General features: G+C 44.8%; 1 protein-coding gene across 3 annotated transcripts in view; it reads right to left on the minus strand.

The window, feature by feature from the left end:
- The window catches only part of LOC308065820 (alpha-2-macroglobulin-like), a 39,973-nt gene extending 24,149 nt beyond the window's left edge, over positions 1-15,824 (minus strand). For all 3 annotated transcript variants that reach the window (XM_080392321.1, XM_080392320.1, XM_080392319.1), the window contains exons 1-10: positions 15,419-15,824; positions 10,110-10,293; positions 9,098-9,257; positions 8,502-8,554; positions 7,772-7,792; positions 4,756-4,924; positions 2,742-2,826; positions 1,908-2,031; positions 1,063-1,177; positions 829-938 (exon numbers count right to left, since the gene is read on the minus strand). In XM_080392321.1, the coding sequence (XP_080248447.1) occupies positions 829-938; positions 1,063-1,177; positions 1,908-2,031; positions 2,742-2,826; positions 4,756-4,924; positions 7,772-7,792; positions 8,502-8,554; positions 9,098-9,257; positions 10,110-10,293; positions 15,419-15,678 (1,281 nt within the window). In that variant the 5' untranslated portion in view covers positions 15,679-15,824. The remainder of the gene's footprint in view (positions 1-828; positions 939-1,062; positions 1,178-1,907; positions 2,032-2,741; positions 2,827-4,755; positions 4,925-7,771; positions 7,793-8,501; positions 8,555-9,097; positions 9,258-10,109; positions 10,294-15,418) is intronic.
- Positions 15,825-18,856: the final 3,032 nt, after the last annotated feature.

Genomic DNA, 18,856 nt, shown 5'->3' on the forward strand with positions numbered 1-18,856 from the left:
GAAAACAATTTCCAACGGCTAAAGCCTCTTCCCTCTTTTTCTCCCTGCCAGGAAGCATGTTTCTTTATGGAGAAGAAAAAGACATGAATGTAGAAAATTTTGAGGTGAGTCCTGAGATGTCTAAGGCAGCAACTGAGAAAATACTCAGCAAAACAATCTGATTGGTCCAGGGAAATCATCTGTCAGGGCCCTAAGTTCCTCAGTAGAACTTATTTACCCTGGCCAGCCTCATTTTGGACCTCCACCATATATCATCTGCCTCTTGGTTCAGGAACTTTAAGTTCAGGCTTGTGCCTTGCTCCAGTCCTTGACTAAAGCTGCATTGGAGGTCCACTCCACCCAGCTCTTTCTCCTGCTCTTCCATCGGGTTAACTGGACTTCCTTGGTTGAGCTCAGCCCTGACTCATCACCTCACATTGTCTGGTGATCACTGAACTGTTGGTGGTATCTGTTATTGTCACCTCCCCTGCTCTGCTCAGTCTGGTTGAGTACTGTGGGACTGTGCCCTTGTTGGTGTCACTACGCCCACCTGTGTTGTGGTTACCCTTTGCACGTGGATGACATTCCCTTGCGGAACAGCCTATGCTTGCTGCTCAGTGATGGTATTCTTATGTGTCAGGACAATGGGCCTTCTAGTCTATACTAGGCTGACTTCCAGGAGGTTCAGGGTCTGTCAGAGTGCCTCAACTATTAGTAATTCATCTGCCTGTGCACAGGCAGAGGAAGGTGGACCATGTCGTCTGCACACACAGCTATTGCCTCTGATGGGATCGTGCACCTGTGAGTTTGCTATGCCATTAATTGTCCAGGGTCTCAGAAGTTCCTTACCCTCCCAAAGAGTGGGATTCCTGGTCTGTACTGAGAGTCCAGCAAGTCAAAGCTGATTTTGCTCATGACGGATGTGATTTCACAGAGGCCTGTTCCAGTCATCTCTATTCCTGAGAGAAAGTAAAGAGGGATTGTTAATGAATAGCAGAATTTCTAGACTGTTACTTCACCCTCTTCAGCTTTGCCCTTCTGTTGTGGCCTGCCATCACTTTGCTATCTCCAGGTGATACATACCTGTGCCATCTTCTGTGATCTTGCCATGTACCTCAATGTTCATCTCATATCCCCTGCGCTGGAGCTGAAATATCTTGGTCCTTACTACAGCAGAAACACACCCACGAGCATCTGCCTAAGCAGGGGGTGGGAGAGAAAATTGGAATTCTGTGAACAAATGTGGTGCCTTGTGGGACAGGAATAGATAACCCAAACCCAACATGCTTAACTTCTGTTCATGAAAACCAAGCCTTATGTTCTAGGGTTGTCTCCAAGACCAGACCTTGTTTACAGCCTGTTTTCTAGTGTTTCATCCACACATTTTCTGTGTTCTTTGAGGTACTTGGCATCCAGTTCTTCAAGGCACACACTGGTTTCCTCGTTAACTCCCTCCTACCCTAGTTCTGTTTTTCTTCCTGTTTCTTCTGTTGTCTTCACTCTTTTCCTTGTTGCCCTTTCTCCTTTCTCTTGTGTTTGACCCATAAGCAATACTGCCATCTTGTTTTCTCCTCATCTTCTTTGCTCCTTGCTCCCTGCCAGTCCCTCCCACAGTTACAAAATCCTTTCACAGATTCTGTTCTCAGTTTGGGTCCCAGTAGCAGGGACCTCACAGCTGCTAACTGGAAATTTGTCACTAGTTTCAGCGGGGTCAGGATTTCAGCTGTGGGGTTTCTTCATTAGTTCTGTTTCCGGTTTAATGACCCACTTCTTAAAAATACCTTCCTCTGAGAACATCTGCTTGTCCTTGGACAGATTGCCATCTCTGATGTCTTGCTATCTCCCAACAGTTGCAGATTTAGCCTCCCTTAGACAACATTGCCCATTACCCATAAAAAATATCCCTGTATTTTAATTTTGGGGCTCACCTGCCTAGTGAATTCTTCACACACAGCTTCTGCTTCTTTTCCATAACAATTTGAAGCAGAATGGGAAAATTTCCGGCACACTTGCACATTCACCAAACCAGGAACAGGCTTCCCATAGGTGTACCTACAGTCACAAAGCGTTAAACAGTATTTCAGATGATGAGAAAAATCAGTCCGAGTCACACTTAGATATATCTCCTTACAGACCTCTGTGAATGATTTCCTAATATTTCTTCTTTATCACTGGCTAATCTGATATTTTAATGGTTCTAGTGATTACATTTCCATTTTTTCCAGGGTGAGACTCTTCCATCATCCATTAGAATCTGTTCGAGGTGGGAGATCTCCGCAGGAATGCAGAAAAAATTGTCTGTAGAAAATTATTTCAGCCAGGAGTATCCTTGTATCATGAACTACTGAGGGTTTAGTGAAAAAGTAGAAAGGCAACCAGGGGCTCAGGAGGAGCAATTTATGAGTTAAAAATGAGAGCACTGGGTTTGCACCACCTGTTTAAATGATGTCTGATCTGACATATCTGAGCATTTGAGGGTTCAGGATTGGCAGAGAAGCTCCAGCTGAAGAAACATAAAGATAGGAAGAGAAAATGTACAACAAACTGGGAGGAGAGCTGCAGACTAGTTTGGCATCATTTTTTAAGGAACGTAGAGAAGAACCTTCACTTTGAATTTTCAGGCCAAGTAGCAGGCTCAGGATTGATAGGGTGGAACAAGCCTGTATTAGATGTCTGGGAACACTAAGAAACGCCTTCCCAGCTCTTCTTTCAGTCCTCAGCAGAAAGGAGTAGTGAAGGATAAGCGAGGGAGATTTACTCACAGACCACAGACGGACACTGAAAGCTCCTTGTCCTTAATAGTGATCATCTTGGGCAGCTTCACCAGGACCTCGTACTTGGGCAGCACTAGATAGAAGAGAGAAAGTTTGATATGAGAAGAGTGAAGGAGAGCTGTGTGCTACGCAGCAACCCAAACACAGAGCCAGGATCATCTTAATATGAACCATCACCTCTCTGTCGTCTTCAGTACAGCTCTGCTACCCCTTCCCTAATTTTTCTCAGCCTTCACCACTAATTTGGTTTAAAGAGAATTAAGGAGGATTGTAACCTTTACCTTCCCTCATGGGCAGCACATGCTCATGTGATTCCATTGGCACCAGACACCTGTTTACATTCCTTGCATATGCTCATTCAGAAGGACACGCTGGTCCTGTGTGTTGTGTTCATGTTTCACAACGCATCATTTGCGACTGAGACTTGGAGCAGCACATTTACCACCTTTGTAATTTACCACATAGAAACAGCTTAAATCAGTGACTCTCTTGGCTGTTTCTTACTGTTCTGGAGATCCCAAGGTGCTGTTAGGCTCACTAAAAGGCAGCATGTGAAACGGTCCTACGTGCCCAGACAGTTCTAGTGAATCTAGCCATAGATTTTCAGGTCTACATTTTCAAGTGAATTAGGTAGCAATAAAGCCCAATATAGGTGGCAAGTAAAAGGCATATTTTTCTCCTGAGTATGAAGTTACATCACTCTTCCCATATTGCATCAGGCAACCCTAAGCCCCCAACTGCCCAAGCCTGGGGCTGGACTGAAGCATGTAATGGCCTGCTTCCAGGCGGTGCACCTGAGGTTTTTTTCACAGCACAAGGAAATAAAGTCCAGGGAGGGTGCACACCCAGACCCAGGAACTGGAAAGCAACCTCAGGTTATGCAGTTTAGAATGAATTTGCCTTTAGGATGGAGGCAAAGCTCAATGTTTCAACTCCAGGGCACATTTCCTCAAAAGGCTGTATAAGAATTAGCAACAGGTGAGATTAAAGGGAATAAAACTAAAGAACAAATAGAAGAAAAACAAGTTTAGAGTGAGGCTAAGAAATGGGTATACACCTTTGATTTTGGGGGTGTTCAGAATGATCTTTGTGGGTGGATGGACAGCCCATCTGTCACAGCAGGTCAAAGCCTATAACCTGGTTTGTGTTCAAATTATTTACCATGTTCATACTAGCCACCATGCCTGACTTTGAACCAAATAAGCCAGGGCCCATGGAGTTCAGTGACAATCTTTGGGTCACATTCTGTGTGTTCCAGGAACAGCACATTCTGAGCAATGCGCTGGGTCATTTGGGCTCCCATGTTCAGCTGGAGGGAGCCTGGGAGCGTGGACCACGAGCCAAGCAGCCTCCTCAAATGCACACAGCCTAGCCAGTGTACATGTCTACAAACACCTGAGAGGTTTTATTGCATAACTGGGGGTTAGAATGCTCCATTGGGCAACACATTTCTCTTTACTCAGTCTCTACTACCAGTCTGTTTGCATGTGCTTGTAACATCTGTGGAGTGTTCTTCAAATTCTAGAAGTATTCTACCAAACACCTTTTCTAAGCTTTTGCAGAAACAAGGAAGAGGAAAAAGAGAGAGGACAAATGGAGAAACAGAACCGATGCAGATGATGAGAGAAGCAAAACAGGGTCACCAAAATATTTTCATCTCTTACTCCATATCTAGTGTTACTTGCAACAAGCTACTGGACTGAAAAGTGGCTAAACCAGTGCCAGCTGGTTGGTGCCGCATCCCATGCCACGAAGCCTGTCAGACCCTGTACTCCCAAGACCACTATGAGCAAACACAAACTCAGGCAGGTTGCAGAGATGCCCTAAAGTGAGCAACCACCTCTGATACTCAGCACCTTCTGGATCAGCCCCTCTGAACCCCATTGCCTATGTGTTCAGTCCCTCCCTTCTCCATGCAGTTCCCAGGAAATCCCAAACCGAGAGGTCAAAGTGAAAGGCATTGCTGTCAGCCCCACTGGCAGCCCATACCTCCTCTCCTTACCGTATTCCTCCACACTGAAGGAGTGCTCCACATGGGATGAGAAGCTTTTCTGCACAACTATTTTGTAGGAGCCTTGGATGGGGTCCGAGGTGAGGGGGAAAGAGAGCTGTTTAAGGCCAGTCTCTAGTTCCACCCCTTGCCACTGGTACACACGGTTCCTCTGGGGATCCTGCAGTTGAAGATAACTCAAGGTCACAAGACAGTACAGGAGGCTCCCAAGGATGGAGCAGTGGAGTTCCCAGCCCATCCTGGATGAGAAATGCCTAGCTGTAATTATTCAGTTATCTGTGAGGACCTGTGAGCACTCACCTGTAATTCTTCAAGATTAGCATGCAAGAGAGCTTTTTAACCCTGCAGGTCCTGTGTTGTCTCCCCCTCAGCTCTACCTGCATGCTTACAAAGGATGGGCCAGGAAGCTGGGAAAGACAGACTGGTAAGATAACAAGACAAGGATAGATAGCAGGAGCACATGGAGAAAGAAGGGAAGTTTCAGTCTCCTTCACTTCCTGTACAGCCCACTAAGAGTTTTTTTTTTTATCATGCCCGGAATAGAGACTGTCTGAGTACCAGTGTGCAATGTGCTGAGGAACCAGACAGCTGATCTGTCTATGGGACTGAGAAAAACGCATCTGTAAGAGTCCAAAGCATGTGGTGGGGAGGGGGAGTGGGGACAGGAACAAAGTATATCCCACATGTGCATGCAGGTGAGACCTCTCCCTGCTCCCAGTGTTGAAGATGAATTCTCATCACTAGTACAGGTGAGTATTGCTCATTATAAATGGAGTGTCAATAGGCTGTGCTCCAAATTCATCAGCTTAGGCCCAAATTTCTTGTAGAAGTCACTGAACAAGCACAGTGGTGCTGCGTAGTTTGCAGCACCCTTTCCAGGCTCCTCAGCAGGATGGTTAATGTTTACAGTCTTCTATTTTCTGCCTGCTCTTTGCATTGTACCTTGGCTGTCACCAAAAGCCTATTTACTCTAGATAGGTATGCAACTCAAGGTATGCAGCTGTGTGCGTTTACTTCACTGAGATTTTAGCTCAGGGCTCAGGGAAAAGGGGATGTGAATGACATCCCCCAGTTGGAGGCCACCAGTCATGGGGCAGAAGAGGGGGCCTTCTTCCCAAGAAATACGCAGGGAAGGAGGGCACAGTCAGTAAAACATCCCACAGCTCTCACCAAATCCTCTTCATCATGGTTTGCCCTGCTGAAAAGCTGATCGCCTGTTGTGAGGGACATCACCTGGCTTCTTTGGAAGAGGAACTGAAGAAAATGTTTACATCTGGGCTTGTGAACTTGTCCTTTCTGTGATATATTTATAGGGAAGGCCTGAAAGTGAGTTTGGTTTTCCTCAGAAAGGTATTTTTTTAAATGACAGAAACAATAGGCCAGGACAATAGTTCAGAAATAATAGGCTTATACTAACTTCTGCCTTTGTGCCTGAGTATGATCGATTAGTGACATTAAGGGTATGGATGGATGAACATTTATTTCCTTAGCACTGTTGATTTTAAGCTGTCACCTTTCTTCACTCCTGCCACCCTTTCCTTTGGGCCAGTCCAAATTTCGTGCAAGCAGGTGGTGAACTGCACTGGCAGTTGTGATCTGGCTGAAAAATATACCCTAAGGAAAACGGTGAATCTGCTGCCAGATGAGCTTCTCACTCTACAAGACTGCTCGTAGACATCTGTGAAAGCCAATCGAGGGCAGTGCTGGACTGAGAAGGAGCAGTGAGGAAGGCAGAGGTGATGGTGGGGATGAAGGACAAGGCCTACAAGAGTGGGCTTAAAGAGCATGAACCAACACCATACCTCACAGGCTGGAGCTGAAAACACAGGATGGCCTTCCCAGTGGGTTAAAATTGAAGCCTTTCATGGTACTGACACACACATACACACACACAAATGTCATGAAATTATTTAGCTTATTAGGCAAAGGCATATGGCATTTCTGGAGGCAGTGGATAAGATTTATTTTTTGCTCCTCTGATGAAACTCCTGCACTCAATCAAGTATCATCTCATTGAAAGGAAAGGGACCTGTTCTACAACCCCATGGGAGAACCTCAGCAGAAGGTAGTTCTGAGATGCTCTCTTCCATCTGCTATCCCACACCACACGCTCTCTTACTCTTCTTTCTCCAAATAATCCCAGACTGTCAGTGGCCTGCCAGCTCTGCAGCTCTGTTCTGGAAGTTTGCTGAGGGCAAAAGAGAGTGACAGCACTCTGACAGGAGGGTAGAAAAGAAGAGGAGTATAGACTGTTTCTGGCTTACCTTCTGCCTCCCCTGTTGTGACAACATCCCCAGCTCTAGAGAGAGATGGTGCAGCAACCCCAAGCAGCAAGGAGCAATGGTAGGACTGACTACACAGGACCCATAATCACACAAACCAACATCAGATTTGTGCATTGTTTGGGCTGCTGTCATAGCTTCAAGGTCCATTGCTGGGTTCTTCCTATAAATTTTCCACTAAAAGATGTCCCAGGTATTAATTGTAAAATTCTGTTTTCTCTGCTGAAACTTTTTCATTGTACTTGAATTACTGACAGAAGCATCCATCCTGTTAACTTTTGTCTGTCACTGAAGTTCAACCATTTAAAAAAAAACAAACCATGACAAAAGATAGGGGACATCTGCTTACAGAATTTTCGTTCTTTAGTTTTGCTAGTTTGTTTAATGCAGTTCTCTGGTTTCACACTTAGCAGACAGAAAATCTTAGTTCTGCTTGGGAAGAGGAATAAACCCTTCTGATACGACCTCTAGGTAAGCATATCTGTTCACAGCATGGTTTGCACTGATTAACTATTTTTGTTTCTGCAGCACATTCCTCAATAAAAGAACCATTGTCAGAACTTACTTTGATGCCCAGCTACTCAGCCTTCCTTTACACAAAGGAAAAAAGTCATGCACCCATGTTTTTTCCCTTGTACCTCAGCCTGAAAACACCACTGCTGGAAGCTACTAGCTCTGTGCCTGCACATTCAGCTGAAAGAATAGACATGCAGTTATCCACTCACCTGAACATAGACAAATGGAAACTGTAGGAAAAGAAAAAAGGAAAATCACCGTTAGAAATATTAGTCACATATGAATGGAAGTAATTTCCAAATTTGGACTGAAGGGCAGAAGAACAACCTTCTAAGAAGTCCTTTGGGTTTTTCCTTTTCTGTACTTCCTCTGTTTCCTTAGTTCTTGATGGTTACAAGAATCTCTTCTATAATATTTTAGACCCCCAACTTCTTGTCTTACTGCAGTATGAAAGTGCGATGATAAGAGTTTTCAAAGCATTTGTCTGCATGAGGAACTGATGAACAAATAAGCTAGAAGGTGGACTTACACATCTGAGCAGTTCCTTAAAACCAAGTCCTTGTCATGCTGCCCTCCCTGCGTCCAAGCATGTGGTTGCACCCACTGCCAGAAACAACTGCCCATCTGTCACTTTCAATGGAAGCTTGTCCCACCCAATTTTTCAGTAATGAGATCCCTGCCTACATGCTTGGCCACATCCATTACTTTGCAAATCTGGTTTTAAACACCTATATCCCTTTGAAAAAGGGGAGATGTTTCTCAGTCAACAGAGACAGGTGGAGTGTGTCCCAGGACAGCATATGGAATGGGTCAAGGAAGTTGTGAGTAGGAAAAGATCATAAGCTTCAAAAGTTGTCTTCAGTGGTTCTGGGTGCTGACAATAATGGTGTTAACTGGGAATTAGGCCTCCTGGTTAACAACAAGGAATTATGGCTCTACCTTCTCATTCAGCGGGTAGAAGTCTTTGTCCAGAGAGACGATCCGAAACAGAACTGAAGAGTGTAATGGAAAAGAAGGAAATTCCACTGTTAAATTTGTAGCCATTACCAGGAAATGTCAGTGTTTCAATAATTTATAAGTCATATTCATTCCATGGACCAACAGGCTTTGAATTGAGCTCTCTAAGTTATGGAAGCAATTACTTCAGGCTCTTTCTCTTGCAGATGGTGAGAGACAGATAAATTTAGAAGGATAATCAGGTCTTGGCTGAACAGAATTGTCCCTTGGGAGTGTCTGTCCTGCTTTGTTGATTCAGGTGCAGCCAAGGAAGACTATGCTTTGAAGTCATCCCAGATTCGTGCCTCTAGTTGAGTAGAATTAATCTGAGCCTGTGCCTACATCTGGCTGAGATGCTGTGCCGGGAGGATGGAGAATAGGAGTGATGAAGATACCACATGCCCTAGATCTCAGCTAACAGAAATAAGATTTACTGGATGTTTTAACTCCCCCACTTTAATAAAAGTATGGGGCCACTGGGGAATGAAGCCCGTAAGATTTTCTGCCCTCAAAGTCAGCACCAACCCAATTCCCCTTACCTGTCTGTCCAGGCTTGTAGATGGGTTTGTCTGTCTGGACGAAGACCAAGCTCTCAGAATCCTTGACCAGCACCGACTTGCGGCTCCTGAACTGCAGTGTCGCCCCCTTCACCATCACAGTGAGAAATGCCACTGATGTGCTGCTATTGAACTTCGGAAGCTAAAGAAAGTGAAGAGAACAACTCCTTTACTGATTCATCCCATTGCACTAAGCCTTTGAAGGACTCAGTATTAGCTAGGTCTGAAAGTTGCCTAAAGGGACACCAGAGACTCAGTGCTGGAAGCAAGAAAAAAAGATGATTTTCTGATATGAGCTTGGACAGCTTGTCTCCTCTGTCTCAAGAAAACCGTCTTTTTCCTTCAGGGAATTATTGCAATGATAGATCTTCTCCATTTCCTTGAGTTTCCTCCATGATGCTTCTTTCTCTGCTTCCAGTACTGGAAGCCGTATCCCTTCCTTCATTTATATGCTTTCCTTAGAGAAATATTGAATCTGATCTTGTTCCATCCTGTGATTTATCAAAATGGAAATCAACCCAGATTCATTGTTTAGGGGGTGTGCGTACATTACTCGCCAACCAGCCTTCTGCAGGAAACAATCATGAATAAGTGCCAGGAGACAAATGACCTCATGAACCTCACTGTCTTTAACCACTCCTCAGCTCCTACAATTCTCATTCCACTTGGCTATTTTTCCTCTAAGGCTTACACAGATCAAAGAAACGTGGGGTATGTTCTGTAAGTCAATGTTCCAGGATGAAGGATCCCAAGAGAGTTCTTTAAACCCTGCATGTACAGAAATATCATGTGGCGCACAGAATTTGATAATGGTGGAAAATTATTCCTCATAAGGCTACGACCGTCAGTTTTCCACACCAAATCCATGTTTTGTTTGTCTTAGCTTAGAAGTCTCTGATTGCAGCGTGTCTTATTTCTCATCTCTGGACTGTTTAGATCCACTGTGCCACATCAATAAACACAAGGGACCATCCCCCAAGGATGACATACTCACAGAGAAAGGGATGCAGGTGAACACATCCTGCTCTGACACCACATCATCAATCAGGCTCCTGTTTTCCCCTTGATACTCGAGTGTGGCACTCAGCGTCACGGACTCGTTCAGGTGGGTCAGCTGAACACAGACTTTCTCAGGAGAATCGGTGTGTATCAGAAAGGGCAGTAGCACCGTATACTGCCTAGGAAGAGAGGGAAACAAGAATCAGAAGGATCAGAAATGTGAAACAGTTTTAAGGAAACAGTATTAAGTGAAAGGAAGTTAACAAATCAGCATGCCTAATCCATTACTGTCCCGGTGATTGCAGTGCATATACACATAAGCATCCATTTTATTTTGGGTTTATACATATTAAACTGCCTAACTAATTAGCCTAAAAGCAGGAAAGTGCTTACAGTGGAAGGAACAATTTCTATGCTAATAGAGAGTCCCTTACAAAGGATGTTTTGTTCGGTTTCACAGCAGGGAGTAAGGATGGGTGTGAAAGGTTCCAGACTGTTAATTGATTTTTGTATATTCCACAATCTCCTATTGAGACTCAAAGGAATTAGCTGAAAAAGGTTGAAAATTCAGCAGGTTTAGGGCTGAAAAAAACCACCCACTTGTCTGGCTGCTTCTGTCTTTGCCTATCCAGGTTTCCAAATCCTTCTCATGCTGAGCAAAAATGTGAGTGCTTGCAGATTGGGACCTTATTAAGATAAGCACACAAAGGATTTCAGAGAGTAGTGCTTTATCGCAACACAAGTGTACTTGCGTCTTCAATGAGTTTTTGACAAAGGTCCCTCACAAAAGATCCTTAAGCTAAGCTGCCGTCCAATAAAAGGGATCATTTTATTTTTTTTATTAATAAATCAAATTATTAATTCTGACATGGAATAATTGGTCAAAAGATAGGACACAAAGGGTAGGAACAAGTGAAAATTTCCAGAGCCTGTATTGGGACCCCTGTTGTTCAGTACACTTCTAAATGATCTGGGAAGTATAATTTTCTGATAATTGTGCAGGGTAAGAAAATACCTAAAACTGACTTAGATATTTGTGGGAAACTTTTGTCATATGGTGGGACTGTGTGGTGGGACTGTGTAGCAAAAATGGCAAATGAACTTCATATAAAGGGAAAATAATCCATAGAGGAAGGAAAAAGTTACCCCAACAGCATATATACTGTTGTATATATGCTGTATATATGCTGTATTGATAAGCAGGCTATTACCACTCAGACGTGACCACTGTTGATCACTCTTGAAAAATTCTCATTCAGTGATAAGTAACAAATGGACTGTAGGGAAGTGTTCAGAAAGGAATAGGGGACACATCAGAATGTATCTTTTTGCCATTGTATAACTGCAAGGTACTCCCGCACCTCACATGACATACATTTATAAAATGGACTTAGCAGAAAAGATTCAGTGAAAGATGGCAGCGATGATCTGTAATCTGGAATGATTTCCATAGGAGGAGACACTACATAGATTAAGACTTTTCAGTGTGGAAAAAGGTATGACAGAAAGCTATAAAGACATTACGTGCACAAAAGAAAGCATGGTTTGTTCATCACTTGTGACAACAGGAGTAGTAAGCACCACCAGGTGAAATATTAAGCAGCTGGCTTAAAAATAGAAGGGAATAGAAACCTTTTCACTGACATACACAATTACTGAGGAACTTAATACTCCTGTGTGCTGTACAATCCAAATGTACAATTCTGGTATGGCCAGGCTGTGGCTCCAGGTTGCATCAAGTGACAGACCACAGCTGACTGTCCTCCCTCGGGTGAGGGACAAAAGGAACCAGCAGATGCCACTAAGTCGAACAGTTGTTAGAGCCTTAACTTCGAGTCCAGCCAAGTGCAGGCTCCTAAAAGAAGCTGACACTCCTCACCTGCTAGTAACTCTCCACGACGTATGGTATCTGCCCTGTGGCACCGCCTTCATAAAATTTGGTATGAGGCTCACGAGGGCAAGAAGATCAGCTACACCTGATATGCAGGATACTAAAAATGTCCTGTGTAACTTCATTGCCCAGAAATGGCTAGAAAACATATCAGCACAGGTGTAATCCCTGCCACAATAAGACCTTGAACCTCTGATAAAAGCTTCATAAAGCTACAGCAGACAGAAAATTAATTTCCGCAGTACTTGCCTTGCTCCTCTACTCTGTCCCTCACTACCTATGACTGGCTTCCACGACAGAGAGATTACAGAGCCAATGTAGTCCTCTGGTCTGATGCCAGACCACTTTTAAGGGCCTGGTACTCCTTTTTCCCTGTGCACATTCGAGCTATCCAGATGCAGCACTGGAAGATTCTGGTGGTAGTTCAGTCTGAAGGGTATATGCATAGGATGAAACCTGTGGTCAGGATGGCTCATACCGCTTTTCCATGGGCTCTCCACTGTGGAAGGCTAATGGGCACCTTGCCAGGTGCTGCCAGCCCTGGGGAAAGAGATAGCTGGGACCATCCAGAGCTACATTATTGCCTGGGCTCTGAGCTTTTGGGAATTCCTAAAGCTACTGTGGAGGCAGTGGGACCCAGGCAGTAATTCCATTTCCCTCACTACCAGGCAACAGGATAAAGCACGGTGAGGAGCCAGCCAGCAACTCCAGTCAGTACGTGCTGCTGCAGAAGCAGTGAAAGGAGGGAGCTCCAGCCACCCAGGCAGTGACTTACAGCTTGTGACTATCTGCTTGCTCCAGTGCTCCCCTTCTTCCATAGACTTCTCACCACAGCTTCACCCCGTGCCTGCTTCCCCTGATTTTGCTTCCCCTGCCCCCTGTCAGCGGCACTGGCAATCTGACTGTAACATCCAGCCTCCTGAAGGGACAGCGTGACCTAGTTCATGGGGATTTTGGCCTCATTCCTCTTCCTGTTCACTGTTCTGCTGAAATTTTGGCCAATGCACAGAAGTTCCCCCTACACCAGCTTCCCTGCCTTTGAAACAAGGGTGTGAACTATGTTGTTCATAGAACTCCCTTTAGCCGTTTTGGGATGTGTTGGTGAAAAGAGTTGGGTGATTTAAAGTACTATGGGAGCTTTAAACAACTTGGGTGACAAAGTCCATTCCAGGACAAAAAGCACTTGGGCTGCCCAAGAGACCTCAGAAGCCTCCCTGCATGCAGTGAACTGTTCTGACAGCAGAGGCAGTGACTCTGTCAGAAACAGGCACCAAGGAGTGGCAGGAGACCCTAGAGAAAGTGGCTGAGGCAAAAATGATGTTTGTGTATATAGAGAAGGTAATACTCTAGCTTAAGATGGACTGATGTCTGTATTGACTCTCAGCTACTTCCTAGAACAAACACCCAACCAGAGAAGGCAGTGAATTTCATCAGCTCCATCGGTCCAAATCCACACCTGTCAATTCAAGTGCCATCGTGACCTTGCATTTCTGACCATATGCAGTGTATTCCAAGCATGTACACTGCATTGTAAAACAGCTTGCATGCACAACCACATACCAGAACAGGAGAACAAAACCTCCTGTTGAATTCTTCCAGAACAGACCCAGAGCAAGAAAAAAATAATCTTGCTGTCAGTATTTTACAGACTCATAAAATTTTTAATTGCAAGCGACCACTGGATATCTCAAGCCCAACTTCTCTCCTGGAACAGGACTATTGCAAAGGACTCCATAGATGGAGTTTCCACCATCTCTCTGGGTCACTTGTTCCAGTGCTGCTCTAACTTGGTGAATAAGTTCTTTTTTTTTTTCTAATATATAATCTGAACCTCAGTTGTGTCCCTTGTGCAGCCAGTCACATCTGAAACAGAAACAGCAGCAACTGCTGCTGCTCGAAGAAGCGATTTCCCTACTTGTGCAGAGCACAGTAAGCAAGTCTTGGTTGGAAGCTTCATTTTGTCTTCAGTTCAAGGGCAGCTTCCCTTCTGTGTTCACAGCACCCCATCTACCCTACAGCACTTAAACCAAACCCACTACCCTCATACTACCTAGCAATTCACTGCTGAGACACCACTGCCCACACACTGGCCTCCTATCTCCATCCTGTGGGTCCCAACTACACCCCTTTCTCCCTCACCCCCTCAGTCCTTCCTCATTCTCCCCTCCCCAAATGGTGCTCAGGTCAGGGACAAAGAGCAGCATGTTACTCATAGGAGGTCTGAGCAGTATGGAATTCATTCCCTTTCTCCCTGATCTTGGGCAGAGGTGAATTAAGATTACTTAATCTTAATTACTTAATTATATCAAATTACTGTAGGGAGACCAAAGGGCTCTGCGTGACCTCAAAGCAAACTTGGCTGGCAGATCTACCCGAGAAGCACCCAAACAGGACAGGTGAATGAGGGGCTGATGGAACAGTGTGAGTCAAAGGTCCTTCAGTCCGAGCCAGTCACCACTTCACCTCTGACCACACAGCAAGCACCAGCAGTAACGCTGCACCTTCTGCTACAGCTGCTACCACTACTGCGGTGCTTGTGGGCATGAACTCCCCTTTAGCCATCATTATGGGATCCACGTTGGTGAGAACTGCGCTTCTGCCAGCACAGCAAGAGGCACAGCATGGGACAGCAGCCAGGGTCTGAAGAGAGAAGCTGTTCCCATCCAGACTAGAGGCTGCAGAACACCTCTCTCTGGTAGGAGAGGCTGGGTGGGGATGCCAGACTCCAGTCCACCTGTGCCATCCCAGGCTGTTCCTCTCCTGGGGGCCCTCAGCAGAGTGGGCACTGTAGCCATGCTGCTGGTCTGCAGAACACTGGGGTAGATGCCCCAGGGGAGGGTGCCAGCACCAGGCTCCATGCCAGAGGAAGAGAATCTAGGTCATAGATCCTCTTTGGGAACAAGTACATCTCATGCTGCCAAGGGAAACAAACTGGCTTGAAAGAATCAGGAGAAAGGGGAGCAAACTGGCTTGAAAGCAACAGGAGAACGGGGAGAAATAACTCAGTGATTAAAACAAGGATACTACAGGAGAGGTAAGTACATGGATTCTGGCATCATGCCCACAAAACTCCAGGCACCTGAAGGTTTCTAGGCAGGAATATACTTAGGCAAAGGTGCTGCAAGGATCCAGGTCTGGACTAGCAGGCAGCTGCAGGGCAGGAGTGTGGGCACTGGCAGAACTGGGGGGGTGGGGGTGGGGGGGGTGGGGTGTCCCAGGGCTGCACACCCAGGGGGTTGTAGGGTGGGAGTGGGGAGCACTGGCAGAGCTGTGCTGGAAGCTCAGGGCTTGGCTGGTAGTGGGACGTGGGGCAGGAATGGAAGAAACTCACAGCTGTTTGACAGGAAAGAAGAAAACTGAAGGAAAAAAAGGAGCAGTAAGACCACCCTCCCCCCTCCGCCTGTGTAGCTTACGGTTCTGTGGTGGGAGAGGTGTTTCCAGGAAGGAGGAAGAGGAGAAGGAGGAAGATGTTTGGTTTGCTGTGCGGACTGTCCTTCCTCATGGTGCAGAGCAGGTTGTGACGGGTCAGGCAGACACCCAGTCTGGTCCGGTGCTGCTGTTTTCCTGCACCTTGTAATTCCCCTCCACTCTCTGCTCCGTCAGCCTCTTTATAACTGCTCTCTGCAAACAGCCCAGGGGCTGGAGGAGATAAGGGCTGGGGGCCAGGGCCCATCCGGAAACAGGGAGAGGCGTAAGGAGGAGCTGGAACAGAGGGACAGTATTTGGCCAGAGACTTTCCAAGTGGGGGAAGGGCATTTATTGGATAGTGCTTATATTAGAAATCTTTGAATAATTCATACCCTGCTTTCTTTAACCCACCAGAGATCCACAGTATTGGGGAAATGAACTATGTTCAACACAGGGTAATATTCCCTGTGGGCAGCGTGCAATCACAGCACTCTGATGTGGGGTACTGTTGAAGCCGAAAGCCAGGTTTATAGGTATTTTAAGAGCAAGAGGAAACCCCGTGACAGAAACATTTCTGTTGGCATACTACTGCAGTAGTTTGCTGACACAGTTGCTAACAGAGCTACTATGTGTTAGACAATCTGTCAGGAGTACAATCCAAAAGGTGGGGTACTGCTTTAGACATGGAAATAAGTTCTGTTTCCACCATGAGTATGCAAATATTGCACAATGCCATTGGGAGACATCCTTGCTTCCCTGGCATGGTGATCATCTTCTGTCATTCAGTGTCACCTGGAGTGCAGATGTTCCAGGTGGCTCCTCCTTCTCTTTGCCAGATTCAGCTCTGTGTTGCTGTGAGTCATGTTTGTAAACAAAGTCACTCAGAAATAGTGATGCTCACTTGTCTTGGTGTTCTGTAAACCTCTGGCTGTAGCAGCTTAACCAGAATTTGAAGTAATAAAAAGTGTTTACTAAATTCCAGCAGGTCATGGAACAGAAATACTCAGTCCAAACTACGTGCACTCTCTGAGAATCCTAAGTGGGGTGTTTGCACTAGCCCACAGAAAAGTACAAAACTGGAGCTATAGGGCTGCCAGCATGCCCTCCTGTGCCTGTGCAGTGAAAGGATTCAGTAAAGCTCTTTCTAGAGATTCATGATCCCTGTGAAGATTTCTATTGCGCAAGAATAAACTAGCAGAGAACATGCTTCAGCACAAACCACCTTGAATGTGTGAAGCCACAATCATGGCAGAGGTTCTCTGTTCTGTGCAAGGGAGCTTGCTAGATCACGACGGCACAGGCAGCCCTATTTGCTCTTTGCCTGTAGATTAAGCTTTGAAAAAGAGTGAATGTTAAGACTGATTGTCAGCTGTACAGCGTGCCTTGACTCTGGCACTGTAGCCAGAAAACTGCAGGGAAGAGCAGTGCAAAGGACTAGGAGACATGTCTGAGGATGAAAGGAAGATTAAGAATGGTATTCAAAACTCAGGCACAGTCTCTTGTGGAATAAAATTTAACACCTTTTATAAACCACAAAAGTTAGGAAAACAGTTGGGAGGCAGCCAGTGTCTTCTGGGGGGGGGGAAGTGTTACATAAATGTCATATGGAGAAGGAATGAACACATACTCAAACCAAAAGATTTAGCAGATTATCAGTTAAGGATGGAAACACTGATGCAAAAGTGGTTGTGTAACTACCAAGTAATAAAAACTATACAGATCTTTCTCCAGAAGTGCCCCCTATCACCTGTCCTCTCACTCCCATCTTCAACTCCTTTAGTAAATAAAGCAATAGTGTCCTGGCCATTTGCTGGAATACATGACTCATCCCAAGTTGCCTGTTTTCATTCAGGCTGCTGTAAACTGAGCCCCCCAAAAAATCTGAATGGTCACATGCAAAGTACGCCGTAAGGATGAGCATGTAAACCAAAAATTCATAGATCTACAGGACCATCAAAACCAGTGATTTGATGGATGTCCTATTCACCATTGTCTTCTTCATTCTACTAATTTACCACCCACAAGGTATAAAATACCTGCTTCTCAGTACCCCAGGAACCAGCTCTCTGGCACCCTGATGTCCAACTCGCTCCACAAGCACTAACCACCCTTTAGCTCCAGCAGTTGGTGCTTCAGCTGGTTCCCCTCTCACCATAATCAGAACAAGCGGTCTGAACTTCTACTTAGCTTGAAAGCTTTTAGGTGCTTTTTCAGTCTGAAGGAGAGAGAGATTGTGTGTCTGAAAGACTGGGTACTTTTTCCAACAAGGCTAGCTGGTCTAATAAAAGATAACACTGCTGAAAAAGGCATGCAGCATCCTTGCCATAGATGGCGATGGTTCCAGGGAACTGGCAGTCATGATCTTAACCACAGGAAAGATGTTACCTTTATGATAACACTTCACACGTGTCTGAGGTCACTGCACCCTTGGCAGATCAAGAGGCAATCTGTATGTATCTAATATCTTCAGTGACTAGTCTCCATATTGAGCTGATACAAAACCTAAGTGAATTGTTGTACCTAACTGTTGATCGCAAAGAATTTAAATTTGGCCACATCACAGTAAATGGTTCATTTAGCCACAATGCCTAAATCTGATTTCTTATAACCCTCCAAGCAGAGTGGATTTTTATACTAAATGACAGCAATTAATTTTGGTTCATCCTGCTTGAAAATGAATGATTATATATGTGCACTCTCACTTTTAAAGGTAGCACATCTTTTGGTTGTTCCATAGAGGGTTTTTGAAAGTTATTTCCAATGCTAAATTAAAACTATAACATTATTCTAAAATTTTATTTTGTTCTAAAGAACACTTGGGGAAAATTAGCTTAATTCCAAATGATTCTCGGAAAGGTTACAGTGATATACTGGTAAGTTACATGTGCTGATGCATTGGATTTCCTTTCCAGGTATTATCATACTTAAATGGAGCAAGACACCAGGTCAATAAGAAACAGATGCCATAGGAAGGCTTCTACTTTGCCTGAATATATCATTATGACTCTTTTATTTTATAATTTTCTGGAGCATTTAATTCTCCACAATATTTCCTTCACAGGTTCCTTTCCACCAGCACTTTAAAATGCATTATTTTGAGTTGGACTGACTGACACAAAAGGTGCAATTAATAAGTTAAGACAGGCCGTCATAAACATAGATAAATTCCAGTCACAGCAAACCTTATTCTGCAGTTTCCTATGTCATACAGTCTTAACTGCATTGCCTAGCAAAGACAAAAGAAAAACGTGATGTCCTACACCTCCAAGTTTATGACCACTATAGAAAACATACTTCTTGATGAAAAAAAAATAAGATATTGAGCTGTGCAATTTTAATCATCTTAATCCAATTAATACTATATTATTACCATATATTATGTATGGTATATTTTCCTCTGACTTCTTTCCAGTTTCTATTATTCAGCTTCCTGGATGACTATC

The sequence above is a fragment of the Falco punctatus genome (assembly GCF_963210335.1).
Source record: "Falco punctatus genome assembly, chromosome: 6".
In the NCBI taxonomy this organism is placed as follows: Eukaryota; Metazoa; Chordata; class Aves; order Falconiformes; family Falconidae; genus Falco; species Falco punctatus.